Source organism: Octodon degus, unplaced genomic scaffold (genome assembly GCF_000260255.1).
Source record: "Octodon degus isolate 3935 unplaced genomic scaffold, OctDeg1.0 scaffold00011, whole genome shotgun sequence".
Taxonomy (NCBI): Eukaryota; Metazoa; Chordata; class Mammalia; order Rodentia; family Octodontidae; genus Octodon; species Octodon degus.
Window position 1 is genome coordinate 14,959,318 of NW_004524587.1, and position 23,454 is coordinate 14,982,771.

At 39.8% G+C, this 23,454-nt stretch overlaps 2 protein-coding genes across 2 annotated transcripts in view; both read right to left on the bottom strand.

The window, feature by feature from the left end:
• The window catches only part of Lrrc36 (leucine rich repeat containing 36), an 82,555-nt gene that overhangs the window by 25,917 nt on the left and 33,184 nt on the right, over positions 1–23,454 (bottom strand). Inside the window, exons 2-7 of the mRNA XM_004625874.2 lie at positions 21,895–22,022; positions 15,382–15,574; positions 14,515–14,611; positions 13,444–13,532; positions 4,203–4,330; positions 924–969 (exon numbers count right to left, since the gene is read on the bottom strand). Coding sequence (XP_004625931.1) covers positions 924–969; positions 4,203–4,330; positions 13,444–13,532; positions 14,515–14,611; positions 15,382–15,574; positions 21,895–22,022 — 681 coding nt within the window. The remainder of the gene's footprint in view (positions 1–923; positions 970–4,202; positions 4,331–13,443; positions 13,533–14,514; positions 14,612–15,381; positions 15,575–21,894; positions 22,023–23,454) is intronic.
• On the bottom strand, positions 17,096–17,627 carry LOC101569401 (cytochrome c oxidase subunit 6A1, mitochondrial-like). Its single transcript, XM_004625873.3, has one exon. The coding sequence runs from the start codon at positions 17,618–17,620 to the stop codon at positions 17,285–17,287; it is 336 nt and encodes a 111-aa protein (XP_004625930.1). The 5' UTR covers positions 17,621–17,627; the 3' UTR covers positions 17,096–17,284.

Below are 23,454 nucleotides of genomic sequence, written 5' to 3' on the forward strand. Positions count from 1 at the left end.
TGTACTTTCGATTTGATTTGAAACTGTCTCATTGCTATATGTTTATCAATAAAACTTTGAAAAGAAAAAAAAACATAAACTAAAAGAGTTTATCACTAATAGGCCTACACTAAAGGAAATTCCACAGCTAGAGGAAAATTATCTCAGAAGGGAAGTCTGTGATAAAAAAGATATGAGAAGAAAATGAAGTGGTAAGTGCATGGATAAATTTAAATAGATATTGTCTGCATAAAATTATCTTGTGGGTTTTTAAAATTGAGAATTAAAAGCCACAGAATAGTATGTCAGGAGAGATCACTGAAGAAAAATACTTTAGGGCTGGGCTGTGGCTTAGCAGTGGAGCTCTTGCTTTGCATGCGGAAGGCCCTGAGTTTTGTCCCCAGCACCACAACAAAGAAAAGAAAAAAAGAAAAAATAAAAGTCCTTCAAGTTCTTTAATTTACCCAAAAGAAGACTTAAGATATTGATTCATTTTAAAATGGCATAGGGATGCATACTGTCATTTTGGGAATAATACCAAAAGTATAGGAAATAACTTACAAACTGGGAAAGGGTAAAAACAAATAGGAAAATAACATATCCCAAAAAAGGCTAGGAAAGTTAAGGAAAACAGACTAGTTAGCTGATACAAAAAGAACAAAGGTCAGAATATCTACTCTTTTCTTTTTTTTTTTTTTATGGTACTGGGGGTTGAACTCAGGACCTTGCACTTGCCAGGCAAGTGCTTATTCTACCGAGCTATCTCCCCAGCCAAGAATATCTACTCTTCAAGCAGAACAACCTTCCACATCACTACCATCTAGGGACACTCCTCAGAAAAACAGAAAGATGAGTTGACCAAACAGGGCCCCAGAGCTGGAACATCACATCTCAAATCTCATTACATCCAGATTTGGAGAGAAAATATTCAGCAAAATGTTTACCATCATCCTGGTGGTTGTCACTTGGCATATCCTTTCTTGTCATTTCCTGCATATATATATATAAAAAAAAGATTTGAAAGTTTAGGAAGAAGGGCAGACACAGGCATTCAGACATGAATTCACTAGGCTGAGGGCTTCATAGTGCTTTCATATCAGCAAGGATGTCTATCCTGGCAAGCCAGGGAAACCAACTCTCAAGCAAAGGTCCAAGGTTAAGCCTTTTCTTTTTTGAGACAGGGTCTTGTTATGTATCTCAGGTTGGCCTTGAGCTCACTATGTAGCCCAGGCTGGCCTTAAACTTGCTGCAATCTTCCTGCCTCAGCCTACCAAGTACTGGGATTACAGGCATGTGCCATCATGCCCAGCTAAACTCTATTTTAAAACAGACACAGTATAAGAAGATTCCAGAGATGCTTTGAACAGGTAAAGGTATTTTCATAGCTTTAGATAGCTTGGTGTAGAGATTAGATGAGGCCACTTTTTCCAACTTAAATTTTGGAATTTATTTTACCCTCTGACAAAAGAAATAATAGTTTTAGTAGGCTGGAAATTAACTTGAGGCATGACTAGGCAAAGGCAGAAGCAGAAAGAGAATTAATCGAGATCTGCTTTTTAAAAAATGATTAAAACATTAGGTACATATACAAATCTGCCAAAATGAAACCCATCAATCTGTATAGCCAATATGTACTAACAAAAAATGTGTAAAGAAAAAAATATCTTTAAGTATTTGGTGTTATTTGGTAGCCTGTTTCCTTATTTGTTTGTTTGTTTGAAAGTATAGGGTCACATTTTAATTCCTGGATTTTACAGTTCAGCATTAATATCATATGTATACAAATGGTATAAAACAAGTACAGTGGTTTATTTTTTTTTAATTTTTATTTATTTGTGTGTGTGTGTGTGTGTGTGTGTGTGGCCAGCTCAGCCCACCAGGGGGCGGGCCTGGCTGGCATGGGGTGCTGGGGATTGAACTGCGGTCCCTGTGCTTTGCTAAGCTTGTTCTAAGTAGGTGCTTTAGACCACTGAGCCATCTTACCAGCCCTACAGTGGTATTTTAATGATAAAATAAACACTTGTTTTATGGAAAAACTATACTTTCTAGCTACACCAAAAAGAGATGTTTCATTATTTGCTAAACTAAAAGGATTATAGCAAGCTATTCAACTTCCCTTAAAAAAAAAAAAAAATCACACCACGAAGTTATTTCAGGCCAGGGAGATAGCTCAGTGCTTTCAGCGCCTTCATGGCAAGCACAAGGACTTGGATTCGGTCCCTGGTACCACATGCCACGCTGGCCCTGCACTGAGTTGGCCACTGAAACCAGGTGTGGTGGAGCACGCCTTTAATCCCAGAGCTGGGGAGGCTGAGACAGGATCACTGAGAATCTGAGCTGTAGCAAGACCCTGTACCAAATAAATAAATAGATAGATAGATAGATAGATAAATAAATAAATATTCAAATATTTAAAAAAATTTAAGGAAATTATTTCAGAGAAATTTTTTTCTGTTTTTAAATCTAAGAAGTACTATCTAACTTTAACTGTAGGGTGGAGTTTTCTTTGTTTCCATTTAAGTCAATATCAAGAATTTTTACTTTTTTTTTTCTCTTTCTTTTTTTTGCATGGTACCAGGGATCGAACTTGGGACCTTGTGTTGCCAGGCAGGCGCTTACGGCACTGAGCTATTTCCTGGGCAACAATTTCTAAAATGGTAATAAAGATAGTTTCTAAGTTACCCCAGTAGAATCTCCAAAATGAAGAAACCAGTTAAATGTTAACTTGTCTTTAAAATGAGAAGGCATTATATACTCAAATTGAAAAGAAATCTTATTTTTTTACTAGTACAAACTCATCCAAATTGTGCATTAGTCAATTAATCAATTACTTTTTTTTTTCCTCCCTTTGGCTATTTTCTAAAATTTCACTGTTCAGGTCCAGACAAATAGCTCAGTGGATTAAAGTGCCAGCAAGCAGGCACAGGGGCCAGGGGTTTGATCCTCAGGCTTGCCATGCTGGCCCCGCCCCTGGGGCACACTGAGACAGCAATTGAGACTGGGTGTGGTGGCGTGTGCCTGTAATCCCAGCTCTTGGGAGGCTGTAAACAAGCAGATCACTACGAGTCCCGATCTAGTAGTGAGACCCTGAACACCATGTAGACCCTTCCCTAAAATACAAAAATAAAATAAAATAAAATAAAATTTCACTGTTCAGATTTGATAAAAGGCAAATGGAGAAGTTGAACATAAAGTTCTCTTTGAATCATATTCACTCACACTATATATATATATATATATATATATACATATTATATATATATAAAATATATATACATATATATCTTTTTTTAAAAATGTATTTAGTACAGGGTCTACAGGGTCTCAGTACACAGATCGGACTTGCAGTGATCCTGTTTTCAGCCTCCCAAGTGCCAGGATTACACGTGCACACCACCACGCCCAGTCTCAGCCCCAGCTCAGTGGAGGGGGGGCAGGCTAGCACAGCACACAGAGGATCGAACCCCAGGTCCTGTGTCTGCCTAAGCAGGTGCTTTAATCCACTGAACTATCTGGCAGCCTCACTCACAGTATAAATCTTATAAAACTGATTCTTCCACCAACTTTTTCCACTAAAGTTTTGTTCAGTTTTCCCCCAAATCTTGTATGCGCTCTACCCTCCGTTATCTATCACTCCTGTGTCTTCTTTGTTCCTTAACTCTTTTTTTCTGTTACCCTGAAGAAGCAGGTGTGATAAAATCACTTTTAAAACAGAAGACTGTAACTAATGGCAAAAAGTAAGAAAATGTAAGAGGTAAAGGAAGAGGAGATAGGGATGCTGGGTAGAAAGAAGCAATCTTATACCCTGGTAAAAACTGTCACTGCTGTATCTCTGGGTATCAAAATAGTAGCATAAAATGTGCTAAAGTTACATGTTAACAGGTTGGTGAAAGAGAGCAAAAAGGTGTGCTTAAAATTAATAGAGATGGTCCTCTGCATCTTGTCTTATCTTTTCCTTTTGTTTTCTTTCTTTTTTTTTTTTTTCAGGGTCTCACTATGGAGTTCCAGCTAGCTTTGAACTTACTACGGAGCCCATCCTGGCCTTGAACTGGCTATAAGCCTCCTGCCTCAGCATCCTGAATGCTGTGCCTTTTTCTTTTAGAGGATCTAAAATGACTATTTAGCAAGCCCTCTTAGACCTTTATAAATAACTGAGAGTCCATTGAATTATTAGTATTAATCATTGAGCCGTGAGCAGACAAGCAGGAGAGTGAATGCCTTACCTGTGTCCCCAAGGGGAAAGTGTCTGATTTCTGACCTGGTCTACCATTGTCCTGAGTTGCAGAAGTACTGGTGAGGGAGTTCTTTATTTCCCGGTTGGGGAAGGGAATAAAAAGTCCTTTGTTTGAGTCTGTGTTGAAAGAAAAGGCATACAATGAAGCTCCAAACACACTTGGAAGGCAGAATGTCTCATAGAAAGATACTGCGGGGAAGTCACAAGGTTGCTGGTTCTGGTGTCATCCCTTGGAAACCATAACTTAGGCAAACTGCTTCACCTCTCTGAATCTCATTTCATTTGTGAAACAGTGATAAAAACATGAACTGCCTGTCTCTTCAGGCTAAGGTGACTTAAAACAAGATAACAATTATGATATGGCTTCATAAACTATGAAGTGTGTGGGGGGCATAGTAAGTAGCACATGCCTGTAATTGCAGCACTTGTAGGCTGAGGCAAGAGGATCACCTTGAGTTTGAGGTCACTTGGGCTACATTTTAGTTCAAGGCCAGTCTTCAACTACATAGCAAGACCATGTCCCAAACCCTCCCCGACTAAAGACACCTAAAACAAAACAAAAAATAAATAAATTATGAAGTGCTCCAAGAGGGGGCTGGCGAGATGGCTCAGTAGAATAAGTGCTTCCCTGGCAAGTTCCCGGGCCTGAGTTCAATCCCAGGTTACACACACACACACACACACACACACACACACACACACAAAGTGCTCCAAGAGGAAGGCGAAGAGTAGTATTTTGCACATTTCCTAAGTGGTTAAACAACAAATTTCAACACTAGTTCAATAATCTTCAGCTGCAGGAGGAGATGCTGGGAACAGAGCCCTGTCATTACAAATCTCCAGGGCTCTGATCAGTAGGCTGCATTGATTTACCATTTAAAATCTGGCTCTTCCTTGATTTCCTCATTTGCAAAATCAAAAGATAATCATGACCTATTTCATAGAGAAGAATGCTAAATCCTTAGGTCTCCCAGTATTGTTTGCCTATAGTTAGAGAAATAGCTTTAAAAATAAAAAGGAGAACCAAAAGCTCCATTTAAGTCCTGGCCACCTTGGAAACTGATGAAAAACCAGTTAGGAATTCTATTAGGTAGTAGCAACATACAAGTTTGTGCACATTCTCTATGAATATTTTTAGTTGGAGAACCTGGGATCTGGGGTTTTCTGGGGGCTTTTGGGTAAAATTAAGTGCTCTACATTTGTTTAGGGAAATTCTTTCTAGCAGGATTGTGCAAGATAGTTTCAAAACCTTGGGCCTTCGTCAAACAATGTGCATCCACTGCCTCTGGCAACAACAGAAAGTTACTAGGAGCCAGTGAGAATGAGAACACGGCATAAGCCAGCCCCTTGATCTATTTGGGGCTCGAAGATGTTTGTTATCTTGCCTTGCTTTGCTTTTCTGTTGGTCTGTCTTCTCTCTCTCCTCCACTCCCCCTTCTTTTCCCCTCCCCCCTCTCCCTTCCCCTCTCCACTACTCCCCATTCTTTCTATTGAGTACTAAAAACCAAGGGTCTTGTGTCAAGCACACTACCACTGAGCTACATCTGCAGCCCTTTTTATTTGATTTTGACATGGAGTCTTGCTAAATTGTCCAAATTGGCCTCAAACTTGTGATCCTCCTAAGTACCTAGTATTATAGGCATGTACCACAATAACAGTTTAGATGATCCCCATTTCTGAATTTCCCACTGGGGTTGTAATGGCCTTTGTAAATACAAGAAACTCTTCCACCATTGGACTAATAGAACTACTTTTCTTAAAATAAGGCTTTCAAATCTTATGTTCTCCAGTTCCTATCCTAGCAGTACTGCAGAAAAATAAGATGAAGCAGAAGCTACTGGTTGTAACCTGATTCCTTGGGGAAAAGGTGAACAGTTAGTTGGTAAGCTATGATTTGGGCTCAGGCTCCTCTCACCTTATCCTGCAAAATGAGACTGTCTTTCCAAGTCCCTGTTCTGTCCTTTCCCTTCCTAGCACTTACGCTCATTTCCAGATTCACAGGTTTTTTTTCTTCCTGGTTCTGCTCCACGGTTCAAGCAAATCCATCACAGGCTGAGTTCTTTGCTAAGTGCTACCTTACCTTCTGTGTTTCAGTCGTCACCTGAGTCTGGATGGCCCTAACTAAAATGTCTTAACTCCCACAGCACCCAAAGAGTGCTATTATGAACAGTAACCTTAGTAACTTTGTTTTTCCTCTTTAATATCAATTGCATGTGTTATTTAGAAATTTAACTTTTCTGAAGTTTGGACTCTACAGCAAATATACTTACTGCTTTGTTTCCAGGCTTTCTTTTCAAACCCTCATGGATTTAATCAGTCTGTGCATCCTCATCTGTAGCCTATTACTATTGCAATACTCATGACAGCGCCTCATTATCTCCTGCTTGAGCTACTGCCTCTAGCCCCTGTCTGTCTCAAAAATCCAGCTTGATCAATAAAATTATGGAAAAAAAATCCAGCTTGAGTTATCTCTCTGCATCATACATTTCATCATTCCTCTTCTTGAAAAACATCTTTAATTGTTAATCATTTTCAAAAGAGTGAAATGAACAGGATTAATAAAGAAGCGCTTTGCAACTTGGCCTTGGCTCAGCCTCCCCGTGAGTCATTTTCCTAATCAGTGAAACCTGTATTTGCTTTTCCACATGGAACGCTTATCCCTCAGCTATGCCCACTGAATGCCCAAATTGTCTCTTCTTTTTCTGAAGCCTTTTGCCAGGTCCTCTGCTATTGGCTCTTCCCTCCTACAGGCCTCTGTCTCTGCCACAGTGGAGCTCTTGTCTCAGCCTGACTTGTGACCTAATTAGCTGTGATAAATGGCTCTGGATTGTGAGTGTATGAAAATTTGACCCTAGTGTGCCATTTCCTTATCTGCCCAGCTCCTAACAGGACCTGCCCAGGAGTGTACACTTCTTGGTTGTATTTTCTCCTTTCCGTTGTGGCAGAGATTTTCTTTTTACTGGAGGGGTACTGAGGATTGAACTCAGGACCTTGTGCTTGCCAGGCAGGTGCTTATGCCACTGAGCTACTTCCCCAGCCTGTGGTAGAGATCTAAATTTGCTCTTTTGGATTTCCATATGAAAGAGCAATGAATTTCTGTTGTTTAAGCCACTATTTTGAGAGGTTTCTGCTTTTTCAAGCTGGCTTTTTTTTTGTTTTGTTTTTGTTTTTGCAGTATTCGGGATTGAACTCAGGACCTTGCGCTTGCCAGGCAGGCACTTATTCTACTGAGCTATCTCCCTGGCCCCTTGAAGCTCACTTTTATACAAAGCTGACTTTTGGGGCCAGGGAGATAGCTCAGTAGAATAAGCACTTGCCTGGCAAGCACAAGGCCCTGAGTTCAATCCCTGGTACTGGAAAACAACAACAAAAACTGACTTCTAAAACTCCATCATAAAAAATAAATAAATAAATAAATAAAACTCCATCATAGGGGGCCTGGCCCTAGCTCAGTTCTTTAAGAGGCTGCTCCACAAAGCTGTCAGCCTCAGGTTGCTGTAGTTCGATCCTCACAACACTCCAGCCAGCCAAAAGTGCCCTGAAGGCATTCAAGGAGCAAAAAAAAAAAAAAAAAAACAAAAAAAAAACTCCATCATGGTTTAACTAGATGTCAAATAGGTTGGCAATGGGATCTCTCTCTTTCTCTCTCTCCCTCTTAAATGTATTTAGTACAGGGTCTACAGGGTCTCACTACATAGATAGGACTTGTAGTGATACTCCTGTTTTCAGCCTTCCAAGCACTGAGATCATGCCCAGTCTCAATTGCTGCCTCAACACGCCCCAGGGGCGGGGCCTGCATGCCATGCCCGGGATCCAAGCCCACCCACTGCACTCTGCCTAAGCAGGCGCTTTAGTCGCTGAGCTACCAGCCCAGCCTGGGATGGATCCAATGAATTGTGAAGCAGACCTTGAAACACCTGCCAGGCACAGAAACGAGCCATTGAGGGTACTCTAGTGAATTTTTCTTTGCTCTTTTAAAATACTTATTAGATCAGACTACTACCAAGCCAGCAATATGCAATGTATTAATTATTGTAAATGTTCTACTAACCTGTTTTGAAACTGTTTCATTGCTTATTTTATCTTTTCTCATTAAAATGAATAAAAATTTTAAAAAATACTTATTAGATCAGCATAGTTTGGGTGGTGTGATTTTATTTAAAGGCAAAAGGAATCGGCTCAAAGAGTGAGCAGAATCCTTTTTGACTCACAGAGTCCCTATGCGCTACATACATAACCTAAAGAAAAAAATGTAAATTTAATAAGGTATTCATTGCTCTTCATAATCTGATCAGCTAACATAAACCCTGACAGCACGCTCACCATAACCTTCTTTATGACCATGTTCACAGAGCTGTTCACCCGCCTCCAGCAACCACAGTGTGATGCTGCTCTTTCTCCCCTCCGGCCCCCCAGGCTGTGGCAGCTTTAAGGTCTGATGGCTTTACTTCCACCTCTCCCACAAAGAGCTTCCCTACTACCCCCAAACACTGAATTTCTATAGCATCTCATCATCTCCAACTGTGTTTCTTAATATTATAATAAGCTCTGAGGATATGAATCCACTTTGAAAAACTGCAATTTAAGAAACTAAACTAAGTATATAGAAAGGTATTTCAGGTTGACTGTATTAGAAGACAATTTGGCCATTTGTTAAAATCTCTTACATATAATCCAGATGCCATGTTCTTTGGTAATTTTCCAAATAAACTGAAAACAAGTCCACACAAACACCTACACAAGGATATTTATAGAAACTTTTTTCACAATTTCCCAAACTTGAAAGCAACCAAGGCCAGGTATGGTGGCATATGCCTATAATCTCAGCACTTGGGGGGCTGAGGCAGGATTACTGTGTTTGAGGCCAGCCTTGGCTACAAAGTGAGTTCAAGGTCAGCTTGAATTATATAGCTAAACCTTGTTTAAAAAAAAAAAAGCAAGCAAGCAACCAAGATGTCTTTTGGATGGTCAAGGGTGAGTAGATACATAAACTGTGGTCCATCCAGACAACACACTACTCTTCAGCACTAAGATGTGAGCAGCCAACCCATGAAAAGATATGGAAGATGCATATTAGCTACTCAAAAGGCTGGATGTGATTCCAATTAGATGATGTTCTAGACAAGACAAAACTGTAGAGACAAAAAAGGAAAAACTCCGGAGCCCATAAGAAGATCAGTGGTTGTTAGGGGTTAGGGGAGGGAGAGATGCACAGATATGCACAGAGGCTTCTTAGGGCAGTAAAATTAGTCTCTATAGTGCCATAAGGGTGGAGAGATACATGTCCTTATGCATTTTTTCAAAACCTAGAGAATGCACAGCAGCAGGAGTGAATCATAATGTAGACTATGGGTTTTAAGTAGGTTCATCTTATTATGGAGGAGGCTATGGGTAGGCAAGGTGTATGTGGAAACTGTATGCTCTGCTCAATTTTCTGTAAATCTAAAACTCTAAACAATAAATTATATTTTTCAAAATAATAGTTTACTACTGGGCCAATTAGTGCATGTCTGTAGTCCCAGCTCACTGGGAAGCTAAGGCAAGAGGACTACAAATTTGAGTCCAACCTGGGTAAGTGAGCAAGACCCTGTCTCAAAATAAAAGAGGGGTAGTATAGGGATACAGTGCAGTGCAAAGGCTTGGGGTTCAATTTCCAGAATCATAAAAAGTAGCTTATTAACTGCAAAAGAGTTTAATTTTATATCTTTTCATTATTTTTCATAAATGCTATCAAATAAAAACACAAAGTTAGAGTTTTGAACTACCTGTGATCCTCTAGGGTATATCATGGACCAGAAAAATGTTCACTGCCCTGAGGTTGAGGAATACTGACCTGAACCACTAACTTGACATTTTCACATACACTGCCTGGAATTGTTACTTAGTGTTTCTTCTCTATCTCATTTTTTTTTCCCTAATAACACTGCAAGTTCTTCAGGGAATGTTTGGTTTTGAGAAGATAGGTCATATGAGTTTACAAAAATAGGAAAAATCTTTTGAGTTGAAGAATCAAAAATGCTTCACTAAAATGAAAGGACTTTGAGCTGAGGCATAGAGAAAGGGTAGGGTTTGATTATAGCCTTCCAGAGAGATGGCATGAGTTTAGGGTCAGAGGAATAAAAGAGGAAGAAGGAGAGACTATGGGTGGTCTGGTTTGATGAAAGCATTAGAAGATGCAGTGGAGAAATGATTGATAAATTTCAAGTTCAGCTGGAGTAGACATATATCAGGTTAAAGAGTTTAGATTTAATACAGCAGTTGAGTGGGAGCCATGGAATTTTTTGAACAGCCAAATATAATTAACTATCACAGCTGTGTTTTAAGAAAATTAATCAGCAAAGTACAAAATGAATGGAAAGAACAACAGACTAGGAGGACTCATGATATATGGATCAGAGCCGGCATCCTAGCTCCGCCACTTACTGTAACTGGGGCAAGCTGCTTCATCTCTTTGTGCCTCATCAGCGTTCTCACCTGTCAAGTCACCTTCCAGATTAGCATGATTAAATGAGATCATGAACAGTACCGTGCCAGACTTTACACTCAGCAAATGATAGCTATTAATCAAGCTGATTAATCAAGAAATAGAAAGGAGGGCCCAGTTGTGTACATGTTGAAGGGTACATTCAGGGAGGCCTTAGAGGAGACACAGCATAATATTGCGATATGATTCTGAGTCAGAGTAGTGGGAAAGTTATGGGGACAGTGATGAAACCAAAGGAGCTGTCTAGGGCCAGGGGAGAGGGATTCACTTGTTCTTGCTTTCTTTCCTTCTTTCTTTTTTTTTTTGAGACAGGTTCTCGCTATGTCCAGGCTGGCCTCGAACTCACAGTGATCCTCCTGCTTCAGTCTCCTGAGTGCGGGGATCACAGCTGTGTGCCACAACACTCAGCTAGGAAGCCCATTTCTAAAGGACTTTATAAATTCCAGCTGTTGTCTGAATTTTTAAAATATAAAATTTGGGTCTGGGGAGATAACTCAGCAGTCTAAGCACCTGCCTGGCAAGCTCAAGGACCCAAGTTCAATCCCCGGGACCACATGCTTTGCCGTCACACCATGAAGAGCAGACCACGAAAATCAGGCATGGTGGTGCATGCCTGTAATCCCAGCACTGGGGAGGCTCAGACAAGAGAATCACTACAAGTCCAAGCTGCATAGCGAGACCCTGTATCAAATAGATAGATAGGTAGACAGACAGACAGACAGACAGACAGACAGACAGACAGACAGACAGACAGATGATAGATATAAAAACTACATAAAATTTATTTTGCCACTTTGAGACATTAAAGAGCTTCCTTTGTTTTCCAGGCAGCGTGAGTTCCCTGCCCATTCAAAATGCTTTGTGGAAAAGCACTGTTCTGAAGAACTGAGTTACAAGGAGCTGTTATTCTCCAGGAAAGCTTTCTTTTAGCCTGTGGTGTGACCATTAAAATGACATAACCACATTAATCATATTGGATTACCAACAGTGCTTACTGGTCACCTCCCCAGGGACCTGGCAAAACATAATTTACAGTGGAAAACAAAGCTCTTTAACATCTGAAAGTAGCAAAATAAATTTTATATTTTAAAGATTCAAGCAACAGCTGGCCCTTATAAAAACGTTTAAAAATAGGCTTCCTAGCTAGTATAGCAATTTGATCCCAGTAGAGAGTGAGCAGTTTAAGACATTTTAACTCATGTGGGGACTTAGTGTGCTAACAATATAGCAAATGAATTCTAATTCATCTCATACAAAAAAGGGCACACTATGCTTCAATGTATTTTTCTTTTTCTGGAAATAAATTCTTGAATCTAGGAAGAAATACAAGGCTATATATTCCTGACCATTTAACAGGGAAGTTTGTTTTCCAAAATGTTAACTGAGATTTTTTTTTTAGGGTTAGGCTTATGAGTAATTAAAATATTTTCTTCTCAATTGAGATGTTATTTACATTGACCAACTCCCCACAATGAATGTAATCACTGTGTGCTGCAAACATAATCTATTAAAAATTTAAAGAAGAAAAGTACTTTCTTCATGCATTTAAGTATTTGCCAAAATTATAAAAAAGTGCATTGATTTTGAAACGTAAAAAAAAAAGGTATTTAAAATCAAACAAAGCAACCCATACTACACCACTTAGCTACATGTACTGAGATATCAAAGAAAGAAAATTTAAAATCATACCTCATTATGCCTTATTTTACCAGAAAGGCTGAAAATGACTTGTCAGTAAATGTTTACATGGGTACACAGAAGTCAGGGAAACAGTATGTTGTGAACTGAAAACATTTGATATCTAAGCTACAGTCAGCCTATTAAAGTTGTTGCTAGGGCTGGCCAGATAGCTCAGCAGACTAAAGCACCTGCTTAGGCAGAGTGCAGTGGGCAGGGTTTGATCCCCATTGTGCCTGCCAGCCCTGCCCCCCGGGGACCTGAGCTAGTGCCTGAGACTGGGTGTGGTGATGCTTGCCTCTAATCCCAGCATTTGGGAGACTGAAAACAGGAGGATCACTATGAGTCCAATCTACGTAGTGAGACTCTGTGTCCCCTGTCCTAAATACATTAAAAAAAAAGTCATTGCTGAAATTTTAGGAAACATGCTGATTTTTATACTTTGCATATAATAAAATAGATCCTTCAAAGGGACAGAGACCTTGCGTTTCCTCAAGTAAAAGGTCATCTGAGTTAACCAGTATGAGTGTGCCCAGTGAATCTGCAAGAACGCACTGGATGCAATTTCCTGGGGGAAAGCTTTCTCCTACTTTGTGGCGTGACCATGAATGGGGCATGAGCACTTTAATCACACTAGATTATCAACAGTGTGTACAGATACAGCGCAAACCCTAGAGATTCTGCAGCTTCGGAAGCTGCATTGGTTGGGAGTACAGGAGGCCCAGGGTATGAACTGCAGAGATGCAGTCCCGAGTCTCTGGCTAATGAAATCAATCATCTTAGCAATGCCCAAGGTTTGTGGGGATTGGAGATAAAATTTTAGGAGGTACTAATGCTGTAAAGTATTATAAATGAAATTGAACTGAGTACAGTGTGTACTCTGAAGAGTCCTTGGTTATGACTGCTCAATAGGGTCCTTTGGGCAGTGAGAGGAAGGAGGAAAAACATCCAGTGAATCTGCTGCCTGCTTCAAACTGCTTTCTTAACTGTTTTTTTCTTACCCAAGACTGGCTACGACAGCTGACACGATGGATGTCCTAACCATTTTATGATCACAGAGATAGCTTACCTGCTTCAATCCTGGTGTCAGCGTTAGCACTGACTTTTGAGGACGAGCCCTCATCTGTCCCACAGGTTTTCATTATTTTCTCCCTAGAGCTATCACATAGAAGAATTTATTTAATTTTGTTTTAAAAGATTCTGAGATCATTAGTCTACATTATTTTGAAAACAACTGTTCGTGGTAATCAGCTTTTATTTTCAGAATACCCTAGGAGATAATTAATTTAACCATACATTAGTTGAAAGTATGATTATTTAAGTTTTAATACTTATACTGGGAATGATGAGAAAAAAGACAATAATTCAAAATAAGTAGAAAAGTAAAAAATTTAGAACTTAGCTACTCTTTTCTTGACAGAAAATTCACTCTGATTGAGGAAGTAAAATTTTTTCTTTTTCTTTTCTTTTCTTTTGTGGAACTGGGGATTGAACTCAGGCCCTTGCGCTTGCCAGGCAAGCGCTTATTCTACTGAGTCATCTCCCCGGCCCCAAATATTTTTTTTTTTTTGAATGAAAATTCTCAGGACACAAAAAGATGTGTTTACTTTTGCAGTTGTAGAGAACTGCTTTCCTACTCTTCCTTTGACAAATTTATCTCTAATAATCTTGTCCTAGGAATGTAACACTAATTATTCAATAGGAAAAGACTGTGCGTACTGATGGACAATTCTACAAGAAAGTGCTGGTAAGCATTTGTGGGGTAAGTCATTTCATAGTGTCCCCACCTACAAGCTGTGAGAAACAACTTTGGAAAATTTATAACAATTATACCCAAAGTAATAGTTGAAGAAAAGGGGAATGAACCAGACATGGTGGTGCACACCTGCAATCCCAGCACTTAGGGAAGCTGAGGCAGAAAGATGGCAAATCTGGCCCCAACCTGGGCAATTTAGCAAGTTAGGGAGAGATGCTATCTAAACAAAAAAATAATAAATAAAGACAGATACTTTTATTTCAGATCTGCAATGTTACAACCTGTAGGAAATTTCTGCTAGAAAATGAGCAAAGTCAAGAACAAGTTCAGTATGACCCATGTCTAGAACCAAACTCAAAACACTTTGTTGGTAGAGAATCTTACCTTTTTTCCACCTCTAAAAGAAAATTTTCACTGTTGCCCAACTGACTAAAATGGAGCTTGGCAGCTTTCCTTTCACTGTCACGCACAGCTCGATCATCTGGAGGCAAAAACGAAGGCCTAAATATGTTTGGTTTTTGGAGTAAATAGTGGTGGGTGAGAGAACTACATTTACAGAGGAAAAACTAAAGAGCAGTCTCATCTTCATGTGTTAGAGACAAGCCACAACAACGCTATTATGTTGTCACTAGAGCAACCAGTAACTCAGGGAGACTCAGAGAGCTATGGCAACAACTACTACACAGGGTAACTACCCCTCAGGAAAGAGGAACTTGAACAGGAAATGGTCCCCCTCTAAGGATGAAAGTTATACCAGTTTGTGAAAGAGTTCACTTAGTTTCCCTACAATGAGTTTTCTAGAGCCATCTGAAATCAAATTTTATATCAGGAAATATATGCTGAACAGTATAATTATAGGGACATACAGAGAAGCCCATCTGAAGGGACATTTTCTTGTTTCTTGATAACCAGGACCCCAAAGAATTGTTGTTTTTATCACTAATATAGTTGCAAAATTGGGACACCTGGAAAAATAAGTCTCAACCTACAAATATTGTGTTGAGGAAGTGCTGGTGAAACCATCAACTGAAGAAAACTAAAGCTGGAAGTCACTGATATAATTATAGATGGTTGTTGAATAAACAATAAATGGACTTGTCATACATCCTGCCAACACAAAGAGTTACATAAATATTGACTAATAAACAAATGTCTCCTGCCAGCGCAGACTCTGGGCCAACATCCAAAAGGTTAAGAGGCAGCTGATTTCAAGTTAGATTGTGGGGCAGGAGCAGAGGAGGAGGGTCTCACCCAGTTTTTCCAGAGTCTGTAGTGTATACACAGCAAAAAGCCTATAATCTGTGTCTTTCCTTACAACAGGATTGAGTCTCAAATCTAGTTCTTTAAGAAAGGGCAAAGGCTGTAGGCGGGACACCTCCACTAACGAAGGAATGTTGTTATAGTATAAATTCAGGTCTTGGAGTGAACACAAATACTGGATGCCCTGCAAGAAAAAGACCATATGATGAACCTGTACATTGGTGAGAAGCTCACAATAAATACAGAAATACATCTATTCCTTTTTATCCTTAAATACATTACTTGTGTCCCCCATGAGAAAGGCAGTTTTGGAACCCCTGTTCAGTTGCCTGAGAATAAAGCACTGCAGCCCAAAGGCACTGGATCATCTATATGTTAAATAATTGACCTATATAATACATTTTCCTTACCAAAGCTGCCAAATATCTGTAATCAATTTTCTTTTTTTAATTTTTATTATTTTTTGTATTTTAAGGAAGGGTCTATAGGGTGTTCAGGTTCTTACTACTAGATCGGACTTGTAGTGATCTGCCTGTTTACAGCCTCCCAAGAGCTGGGATTACAGGCACGCCCCATCACACCAGTCTCAATTGTCAGCTCAGCATGCCCCAGGGGTGGGGCTGGCACAGCAGGCTCTAGGATCGAACCCCTGGCCCCTGTGCCTGTTTGCAGGCACTTTAATCCACTGAACTATGTGGCCAGGCCTTGTAATCAATTTTCTGCACGTGGTAGCCAGGCCAAGCCACAATGCCTTTTTCTTATCTTTGTTCCAACCACTTTCCTGATTCCATAAGAACCTCAGTTTACAAAATGAAAGAAGGGGGGCCTGACGGTTAGCTCAGTTGTTTAAGCACCTGCTCATGCAAATGTAGTCAAGCACAGGACACTGTGGTTTGATCCCCAGCTCCACCTGCTTTACCAGACCCGCCCTTCAGGCAGCCTGAGCCACCAAAAAAACAAAAACAAAAACAAAAAACCTTAAAAAAAAAAAAAAAAATGAAAGGAGGTAGGCAAGAATTCTGAAAGCAGGGTAAAAAAGTTAGTTGGTGTGTGTGTGTGTGTGTGTGTCCCCATGTGTATTCTGTCTTATACCTCAATGCCTCATAGCATCAATGTACTGTTTAGAGACACAAAATACTATTTCCCAATCTTCCTTCCTAGAACTCCTCCTGTCCTCATTTCCCTTTTCAAAGTTACTGAAAACTTCCCACCCTGCAGTCCATCAGTTCTCCTTGGCAGAATGTTTTTTCTTGTCTAGTTCTTTCTGTGGATTTGGCATTCCCACCCCTCTACTTGCCTGGCAACAATATTATCAGGACCGGAAAACACAAAGAGAGGAAAGTCCACAATTATTCTGCTTGGCTAAAATTGGCTAGTGAAAAAGATTATTTAATTTGTATGTAATAAGCTAGTTAGCTGTTTTTGTCCAATACTAAATTTCAGGACAACATTCTAAAACACACAAACATATATACTATCATACATGCATTTGGTAATTAATATGCTTGGCATAAAAGACTTCTGTCATTGAGGATTATTATTATTTATTTTTTATTTTTTATTTTTGTGGTCCAAGGGATTGAACTCAGGACCCTGAACTTGCCAGGCAAGCACTTATTCTATAGCTCTATCTCCCCGGACCCCGAGGATTATTTTTTATTTTTATTTTATTTTTAATTATTTAATTATTTATTTTTTCTGAGTCTTAAGTTATTTATTTAGGTCATCTCTTGCAGAAGCAAAGAGATGGAAGATCAGTATGATGGTCACCGTTTGATACAAGTAAGGAAGGTGAGCTTAAGGTCCCATACGCTTTTCTGGTCCGAGTGCAGAGTAATGGTCCAAGTCAGAGCCATGCTGCCCGGTGCCCGGGTAATGATGGTCCAGGTTCTCTTCATCCATCTTCATAGCCAGTCGGAAGTGGATTCACACGAGGGTTATGGAACAGAGTATGGTTACCATCTCCCCAAGGAAAAGGCTTGGTCCTGATGCGGAGGTGGGGGTAGGCGATGAACTCGGGTCTCTCCTCCTCCCCGTGGTGCGACTTCAGGAAGACATCCAGCATGCTCACTCCCACCCCCGGGAGCGCCACGAAGAAGGTGAGGGTCTTCCACATGCGAGCTGAGTCTTCCCCGCCGTGGGCGCCACTCGACATAGGCCGCCGCACGTGCGGGCGGGACCCGCCTAGCAGCAGAGAAAGCCGGGACACAGCTACCGCTGCCGCCACCATCTTGGTCCCAGACCACCCGCGCCGAGGATTATTTTTTAAAGGTGAAATTATTTTCCATTATGTTATCTATAAAATTTTTATTTGCTTCTCATTTAAAATTACAGTTTTCTTATTATAGGAAATTTAGAAAACTCGAAGATATACACAAAACATTCCAAGAAGAGCCTTGTTTGTTTTGATGCCTCCTTTTCTTCTTTCTTTCTTTCCTTCTCTCTCTTTCTAATTCCATTAACTTTTATATTATTAGAGGGTCAGTTGTTAGAAATAGTGTCCATTAAGTCTGTTCTTAAAGTGTCTAATGCTCCAACTCAATTAATAAGAAATAAGGAAGGGTTGTGGATACAGCTCAGTGTGAAGACCCTAGGTTCAACCATCAGCATCAGAAAAAATTACAGCAATATGCATTTAATTTTTAACATTAAAAATGAACAACTTAAACAAACAGATGGACATATAAAAACAGAAGACCTCAGTGATTCTAAAATAATCCTTCCTGACATCAAGAAGACAAATATAAATTAATCTAAATATATCTAGTCAACTTGGAGTTGCTAGCTTTTAATTTTTAGAAATTTTTCATGAAAAAAACCCAAAAATTTAATAATGAAATCATAGAAGAATACCAATAGGTAATACATTGAACATTGATAGCTTTAAAGTAGATAATTAGAGTACAAGATATGGGCATAAAAATTCTCCAAATAATATTAGCACAAACCTTTCTTTTCGGTGAACTAAGAGAATCTAGTAGTATGACTTTGTTGTATTTGTTTTTTTCACTTTTCTTCCCTTTCTTTCCCCTTTCCCTCTTCTAGTTTCTTTTTCCTTTTGATCAATTTATTCCCATTTCACAATATCTATTGTGTATTTTGGACCTTATTTACTCTTTCAGTTCCTTATACCAGGGAGACTATACTATATTTACACACAAGTATGATTTATTTCACTTATGAGTATGGTCTCCAGTTGTATCTATTTACCTATAAATGTCTCAAGTTTATCCTTCTTTATGGCTGAGTAGTATTCCATTGTATAACAGTACCATATCTTTTTTATCCATTCCTTGGTTAGTGAGTATTTGGTTGTTTCCAAGATATACTTATTACAAATTGTACTGCTATAAACATGGGTGCACATATATCACTGTGGTGAGATGATGTTTTTAACTCTTCTGGGAAAATACCGAGAAGGGAACATCAGGGTTAAATGAGACCTCTAGTTCTAGCTTGTTGAGGAATCTCCACAGTGATTTCCACAGTAGTTTTACAAGTCTACACTCCTAACAACAGTGTAGAAGGGCTCCTTGTGTCCCACAGCCCCACCGGCGTTTGTTACTAGTTGGTTTTTTGATGTTAGCCATTCTTTCTAGAGTGAGATGGAATCTCAGTGTTATTTTAATTTGCATCTCTTGAATGACCAATGATATTGAACATTTTTTCATATATTTATTTGCTATTTGTATTTCTTCATCTGCCAAGTGGTTATTCATCTCAAATGTCCATTTTTGGATTGAGTCTATCACCACACAATAAACTAAAATCAAAATTGATCAAACATCTAAATATTCAAACAGAAATACTAAATCTACCGGAAGAGAAAGGTAAAAATATTGAAGACATAAGAGATATAGGCAGACAGTTCATAAACAAAACCCAGACTGCATGAGAAATAGTTTAAAAAATCAACAATTGGGATCTCATCTTACTAAAAAGCCTTTGCACATAAAAATAAATCACCAACAGAGTAAAAAGACAACCCAGAGAATGGGAAAAAAAATTTAGCCAGTTATCCCTCAGATAAAGGACTTATATCTAAAACATATAAAAATTGATTTTTAGAAATTTATTCTTGCTTGGCTTTTTTTAAAAGCCCTTTGTCAGACCTTGAGATTGGGTCTGGCTTGTGTGGCTGGATTGAGAATGGAACAGCAAGAGCCTGTGAAATTCCAGGGCTAAGACATGAGATGACATCTCAGCTGAGGCCTTGGGACTCAACAAGAATGATACCTTCTGGCAGTAAAGGTGCCAGCTTTCCCAGGGCCTGCCGTGCTGGCCCTTCCCCCAGGACGTGCTGAGACGGCAATTGAGACTGGGCATGGTAGCATGTGCCTGTTATCCCAGCTCTTGGGAGGCTGTGAACAGGCAGATCACTATGAGTCCGATCTAGTAATGAGACCCTGAACACCCCTGTAGACCCTTCCCTAAAATAAAAAAAAAAGTGTCAGCTTTGCATACATCAAGCTATCTGGTGCACTGCTAATTAGAGAGCCTCTGTACCTGGTACAGCCAATGCTTACCAAGTTTCTCTTCCTTAACACTCTGCCTTCACCTCCAACCACCTCCTAGATTGATACCAATAAAAGCCATGAGCATTTTGAACTCTAAGCCTTTTTAAAAAAATTTCATGTATTTGGTATAGGGTCTCACTATGCAGCTTGGACCTATAGTGGTCCTCCTTTTTCAGCCTCCCCAGCACTGGGCTTACAGAGGTGTGCTACCACACTCAGTCTTGGTGGTCCATTTGGCGTGCCTGGTGTGGGGCCAGCATGGCATGGAGTATCAAGGATCAAACTTGGGTCCTTACACTTGCCTAGGCAGGCGCTTAGACCGCTGAGCTATCTCTGTGGCCCTGAACTCAAAGCCTTTTGTTCCACTGAAAACACTGGTCATTCCACAGCTCCTCAACTGCAGAACTTTCTGTCTTTCTCTTGCATCTTCATGCCATATTGCTGGGTGGATTAGACTGGTAGGGGGTTTCGGTACTCTAAGAAGTCTACAATCTAGGAGATTAATTTTGGATAGCATCTCTGAGTCTTTGTTACCTCTGGTGTTCCACAGAAGGGATCTGCCAGTTAACTGGGACAAAATGGAAATGTAAGGAAGAAGCATTATTTGTTGTCTACTGCAGAAAAAATAAAACCTTTATTCCTGAACATCTGCAGGCCTTTTTCATGCATTTGCTAATCTTAATCCACACTGCACAAACCTGCCCCTTTCTATATTCCACTCTACCATCCCTTGATTCAAACCTTTTTTTTTTGTGGAACCAGGGATTGACCTCAGGCCCTTGCACTTGCCAGGGAAGCACTTATTCCACTGAGCCATCTCCCCAGCCCCAACCTTTTTGTTTTTTTAAGACCTCATTCCCTGCTCCCTTAGAAAAACTCTTAGTGACAACATAAGCCAGTGTTCTTCTAGGCCAGTGTTCTTCCACATGTTTTCCATATACCACTATCTTCAGAACTCCCCAGGTATGTTCTAAGCCTACTAAATCAGGCCTACTCTTGGAGTAGGGACTAAGAATCTGTACACTTACAAGTCCTCTTTATAATTTTTGTTATTGTTGTAATACTGAGTATTTATCCCAGGATCTTTGCACTGAGTTACACCCTCAGACTGTTTTTATTTTTTGTGTGTGTGTGGAACCAGGGATTGAACTAAGGCCCTTGTGCTTGATAGGGAAGTGCTTATTCCACTAAGCCATCTCCCCAGCCCCTGATTTTTTATTTTGAGATAGGGTATCATTAAGTCACTAAGTTGCCCAGCATGTCCTTGAATTTGCAATCCTTCTGTTTCAGATCTCAGAGTGCTGAGAATATAGGTATATGCCACTACGCCCAACTTGATAGATTTTTATACACATTGAAGTTTATACTATTGCCCTAAGCAATAAAAGATTAATATAGTTTTCTTACTGCAATAGAAACTTTACAGGAAATAATTTTAAACATAGAGCAAAGTTGAAAGAATTTTACAGCGAAAATTTAGTTTAGGGAACATTTAAAAGAAAAATCTTATGCTTCCCAGGCTGACATTATCTTTCTCTTATTTATTTCCCTCAAAAAATAATTTGGAGGGAAGGAACAGGGACTGGGTTCGATCCCTTGCACCACACACCATGCCAGTACCACCACCCTGGGGCGTGCTGCGTGGCAACTGAGACTGGGTGTGGTGGCACACACCTGTAATCCCAGCTCTGGGGAGACTGACAACAGCAGGATCACTACAAGTCTGAGCTGGGTAATGAGACCCAGTACTGGGCTGGGGAGATGGCTCAGTGGAATAGTGCTTCTTTAGCAAGCGCAAGGGCCTGAGTTCAATCCCCGGTTCTGCCAAAAAAAAAAAAAAAAAAAGAAAGAAAGAAAAAGAAAAGAAACAAAAGAAAAAAAATATACGCAAAAAAAAGAGACCCAGTACCAAACACATACATACATACATACATACATACATACATACATTGGGCTGACCTAGTTAGTCATAACATATAGAACTTACCTTTAGGCTAGTGATCAAATTTCTTGATAAATCTAAGGATCGGAGATTTTTAAAATTTCTGAAGGCATCACCAATAGAATGAATTTTTCCAGCATAAGATCCCTGCAATGAAAGAGACTCCACCAGTTCTGAAAAGAGATCATCAGTAGATATATTATGATCTCTGCTTAGATAAATGGCATTATTATTGAAAATAGCCTTCCTTCCTCCTATATCCTATCTGTGAAAGCCTTTTTATCCAAGGTTCATAAGATCATATCTTCTTTTTTAAAGGAACAATATGGTCTAATAAATGATACCAAACCTGCTTTATAGAACCCTTGGGCTTCCCTAAGTACTCTGAAAAATGCAGTACTCCCCCAAAAGGTCCCAAAACAAAATAGAAAATAATCCAGCCATTCAACTGTTAGGATTTAGCCCTATAGAACATATTCACAGAATTTTCCCAGAATATATACTAGATGGCACAAGGACATCAATTTCAGGAAGGTTTAAAGATAGAAGAAAGCAAGTACACAAGAGAAAATGTTAAAGGTCCCTTAGCAGAACAGTGGACTGAATAATAGTGAACTGATGCAAAGAGCTGTCCTGGAGACCATGCAAACAAGTCACTTAGCCTCCATGCACCAGATTCCTCATCTGTAACATACAGAGGTAATAACAATATTTAATTCCCAAGGTGTTGTGAAAATTAAACATATATCTATATATGTCTCTTTTAGAACAGTCACTAGCCCAGTGTGGTGGCATGTGCCTATAATCTCAGCACTTTTGAGAGACTGAGGCAGGACAAAAGCAAACTCGAGCACAGCCCAGGAAATCTGGCCTCTTAGTGGCACTTTGTTTCAAAATAAAAAATAAAAAAGGGCTAGAGATGTAGCTCAGTGTGAAGGTCCTGAGTACTGGTGTGTGTGTGTGTGTGTGTGTGTGTGTGTGTGTGTGTGTGTGTGTAAAAGAACAGTGTCTGGGTCCCATCTTTAGTATTGTGAGGGGGGGGAAGCAGAAAAATAAGAAAGGAACAGAAATAACAGTGCCTAAAGAATGAGGTAGGGCTGGCAAGATAGCTCAGCGGTCTAAAGCGCCTGCTTAGGCAAGCTTAGGTAAGCGTACAGGGACTGCTGTTCAATCTCTGGCACCACATGCCATGCCAGCCCTGCCCCCAGGGTGGGCTGAGCCCTGCCACACACAAAAAAGAATAAGGTATATTTGTAGATGCTTATATGGAAAATCTCACTGAGCTATATCCCTGGCCCTCTTTTTACACTTTTTTTGTTTTCTTTTTAAAAATTTGAGACAGGGTCTTATTAAGTTATTAATAAGTTGCCCAAGTTGGGCTCAAAATCACAGTCCTCCACCTCCACTTCTTGGGATTACTGGTCTACACCACCATGCCCAGTTTCAATGAAATTTCTATCAGCTCTGAACTGGGAAGACTCTCAAAATTGCCATTAGGAATTCTCTGGCAGATATGTTGGGACAAAATGAGAATAGTAACCAAAACTCGAAGGGAGTTCTTTAGGATCTAATTTTCTTTTCTTTTTTTTCTCAACTTTTTATTTA

Coding starts and splice junctions, on each gene's coding strand:
- LOC101569401 (XM_004625873.3), bottom strand. CDS start 17,620: ATGGTGGCGGCAGCGGTAGCTGTGTCCCGGCTTTCTCTGCTGCTAGGC.